General features: G+C 44.5%; 1 protein-coding gene across 1 annotated transcript in view; it reads left to right on the top strand.

The window, feature by feature from the left end:
- Positions 1-4,327, top strand: part of T265_08350 (hypothetical protein) — a gene marked incomplete at both ends in the record, with an annotated part of 25,387 nt that extends 21,060 nt beyond the window's left edge. The window contains one exon of the mRNA XM_009174126.1: positions 3,897-4,327. Coding sequence (XP_009172390.1) covers positions 3,897-4,327 — 431 coding nt within the window. The remainder of the gene's footprint in view (positions 1-3,896) is intronic.
- Positions 4,328-4,339: the final 12 nt, after the last annotated feature.

Genomic DNA, 4,339 nt, shown 5'->3' with positions numbered 1-4,339 from the left:
GGCGCACGCATAACACATCACCTCGTACGTGAATCACCAGGCGTTTCTCGAATTGGGATGAACATAAAAGTCTGGATTTCCGTTTGAGTGTGCAAGGCTGTCACTTAGCTGTTCGTGGGACGATGAGGTGCATAGAGTGTATGAGTTATGTGCCTTGCAATATGGGATTGTCGTAGCATGCTTTTGCCGCAAACTCTCCGCCCGATATCGTAACCACAGGCAGTCTGGCGATCCAATGTTGCAACGTCTTGTGGTGTTTGTATATGTGACGGTGGAGTCACAATCGGTCGTATACAAGAGCGAAATCCACATCTCCACGGATTCTCAAGCTAAGTCCAGTGCATCCGTGAACGTCATGTGAGTAGTTAGCATGAGTGAGCAGACCCAGTTGAACGGCTCTAAATTATCAAACCAGATGTGAATCAGATGGGGATGCAGTGCTTTAAATTCGTTTAGGAATATACTACAAGCGCGTTCCACTAGTAGACTAGGTTTTCCAGCAGTAATATTGAGAAAATTAAGTTACCCCGAGCAGCTCACTACACGACTGCTATTTCTCTGTGCAACCAATTGTACGAAAACGACACCATTCCAACGAAGTGCCATCGCTGGCAGGTGTTCCAGCCTGATACGACGTCATATGAATTTTCACCATTCGATTGCTAGTTATACGTTCTTCCTCAACTAGATCTGTCCCTAAATACACACTTTACACGGGCCGAAGTGGTGTATGAAAGACAAAGGCGTGTGACTGCCAAAATCGGACATCACTTCCTCACATTGAGCAAGTCAGTTATCCAGGTGAAGCAAATTTTTAAAGAAGACAATGACTGATCAGATCCAAATTGTAGTTTGCACTAGTCGAAAGTTGTTACACAGGGGTCAGTTTGTTCTCGCTGGCTTTCATTTTATATTTCTGTTTCTACAAATGTCCCACTATCTTGCCCATAAGTGCTGATTCATCCAACCGCTCGCTGAGATGCTTATGTGTAACTAAATATATACATGAAACAAACTGATTCATCTCATGGGCTGCAGCCTTATTAGAGGGGGGAAGGAATTTCTATACCATGTAGTGTAAGACCGTTTATAGTAGGTTGCAATTCTTTAGTAACAGTACCGTATTTTCTTCGTAAACTAGCGCTAATCTACGAGATTGAGCAGAAACTGAAGCGGAATAGAGCATCATCAATTGTTTATCACCTACGAGCGCTCTGACAGTAAAGCCATACATGGGTAGTGAACAACCGGTTTTAACTCAGGCATTACAGAGTCCAGGTTAACTTGCAGAATCAAAGACCAAGCGCCGGACTGCATCGTGACTATGTGGGTATAATGGACACCACCAGATTTGGGACAGTGTGTGTTGTGAGCCTGTGTGCATGGGACTGTATCTGACAGAACAATAATGCGTAAGCTCACAAAATCCGGGATTGATTCATGAGATGTAATTTGCTTACGCCCAAACGTTCCGTCATAAAATCGAACTGCTTCCTGTGGGTTTACGAGAGGATTGAGAATTGAAAAAGACGTTTCCTTCTGAAATGCTTTTCAGTTACGGTATCTCACACAGACCTATTGCATGCTGCATGTAGTTGCGGGACTTGCAGGATTCATATCTACATGAATCCGGATTTGAACATTTCCCCTGCTGTACTGAATTTCCTATCCTGCTGAGTTTACACCAGAGAGTGAAGAGCCACAGAACTTGAGATCAACTCTTATTAGACTGTATATCATTGAATGTGCTGAGGTTTGAGCTACGGGCATCTGACATGCTGAGTGACCACGCCACTTCCAGTTTGCTAGTGCACACTGGAAGCAGCTCAATTACCTTGTCGCAATTTCAGACGGTCTTCCTTCTTGCTCCTCTTGACGTCTCGAATAACAGTGCAGTAACTAGCTCGTTCCAGTCAATCTATACACCCAATCGTGTCAAAAAGCTAAACCGCCATAACTGGCCGTTTCCGTCAGATGTGCCTTGGCTATAGGTCTGCTAGTCGCTTGCAGGTTTACGTAGCCGAGACTTACAGCGCCCAAACAATAATTTCAGTATCGAATGACAGTCATACCGCTTACAGGAAATGAATATCTCTTTGCTTGAACTAACAGTACGAATAATTCACCGCAGTTATCTTTCGCTCGAATGATTTCCCGAATGACACAGGTGTTCTCGAGAGAAGCATAATTTCCGGTGTGGGCAAGATAACAAAGTTACGCGGCCTAGTATGCCTTGGATTAGGAAACCCTCATCGGAACATTTTGGGTTGAGGTTCACCTTGCCGCATGGTAAATCTGATCGTTGAACCCACATCCATGCAGTCGCAATTACTTTGACTCCGGATTTAACGCCCGTAACTGGGTGTGGCAGGCCCTGTTTGTAGACGGTCAGAGTTTAGGGAATGTCGAATTGGTTGTCACGGGAAATGGTAGTTACACAGTGAAGAATATGCGATGGAAGGGCTTAAAGATATTATCTACTGTGCTGTTTTCCCACCATGCACTCATAGCATAAATTATGAATCATTTGTGTGTGTGACTCAATCCCTCACCAATTACCTTGAAGCAACTGGCCGTTTACTTATTCATCACACCCGAATTCATCGGTTTTGGTTGAACTGTCTTTAGCTGTCGGTAAGTTCACATTAATGTTGCTGGACGGACAGCGGACAATGCCTCCTACCCATCCACCCTCAGTGACGTGTTTTCAGCTAGGGCACATTCAAACATTGAACGGACCCGAGGCCTCAGAGGGGTTTGGTAAACAATCGGTGGATTTATTGCTGGGCAACGTTTCGCTTGTGATACAAAAGCTTCGTCAGGCCAAGTGAGTAAGTAGGTTGATTGGGTTTTAAGGCAGTCAGGGAATTAATCCGTGAGATTCCTCATGACTAGTGACGTGATCAGTGTTGGGTGTTCAGTCTGATGTTCCTGTTTCTTGATTAGTGGGGATGACTAAGATTTACGATAGATGGGTTAGGAGTCCTTCAGTCCTTGCTTCTTCAGTCTAGAGCACCTTAATGGAAAATTCCGCTTGGGATCGTTCACAGATTTCGTTCACCTGTGTTCGTTCAAGGGTGCAGGGACAACTGGTTTGGGGATGGGGTTGGGGTGGTTAATTGGATCTAACTGTACGTGGATTTTGCACCAAACCCCTCAGAAACGATAACTTCCCAATCGGTTCCAAACACTTTCCAATTGATTGAACCCTAGGCTTGTTATTAGGTCACAACCTGTGACGTCCTAACTGAAGGCCCGATTCCCGCAGAATGAATTCGGATAATCAATCTGAATCCGCTGTGTTCGGATACACATAAAGCCTATCTCGCATTTTTGATAAAAATATTTCCCGAAAGTCGGATCATTTGGCAGAGCAACCATGAGTGTTCCCGGCTTGCCGTGATTAATGTACAGGACCCATGTAGCACATCTTGCTGATTGACTTCAAACTAATTCGTCTCAAATATATTTATTGAAGTCGAGCAGAGGTGGCCAGCTGAGAAGCTATAAGCAGCCTGTTGTGTTAGGAATTCAATATCTTAATTGAAAATGAAGGAAATGGATTGAGGTGGAAAAAATCTGAAGTGATGGTATAGAGTCATCAAACAGTCTGCAGATTTTCACAAAACATTATATGGAGAAGATGTCACTCCCGGATGGAATTCTCCAACTAGAATGCCTAAGGATATCTTTTCATCCATAGAGCACTCGTTTTGCTAAAAGGGACACGCTATTCCCTTAGTATCGTTCTTCCCATTATAACCGGATTGATTAATTGGGATGCAGATCGGAGCAAACGAAGAAAACTAATGATTAATAGACATCGCGAGTAATTGCGATCATTAGCACAACCACAGAGGCGGTTTGAGTTTTACATTGGACCTGGCTTCCTGCAGCATCGCCTCAACTTTCTAATGAGAATCTTGCTCGCTTACCGCTAAATAACGTTCATGCCTGTGTGATTAGTTGGACCTGTCGACTACATATGGTTGCGGCTTTTAATTCCAATCGTCCTGGTCTTGGTGTCGGCACAGAGCGTCGAATCGCCGCTGGACGCGGCTCGCGGGTCTTGCGTCAACCTAATGCAAACAAGCTTGCGAGCAGATATGGTCCACATTCAAGGTGGAGACGCGGTGAAAATGACGAAGATGAGAACAAAGATATTGAGACTTGCGGAGAAGGCAGTTTTCGCGTGTCCACCGAAATAAACACTGCTTTGCCAGACCCTCGAAGAACAATGTCATTACCGAAGAATAGCGTGAGTTTCGTCTGTTATATATTCGTCATTCCGGCGGTCACCAAAGGTTCTGTGACGACCATCCAATAACAGATTTTCCAT

Source organism: Opisthorchis viverrini (assembly GCF_000715545.1).
Source record: "Opisthorchis viverrini unplaced genomic scaffold opera_v5_212, whole genome shotgun sequence".
In the NCBI taxonomy this organism is placed as follows: Eukaryota; Metazoa; Platyhelminthes; class Trematoda; order Opisthorchiida; family Opisthorchiidae; genus Opisthorchis; species Opisthorchis viverrini.
The sequence above is the reverse complement of the archived record's forward strand: the minus strand, read 5'-3'. Positions and strand labels throughout refer to the sequence as shown.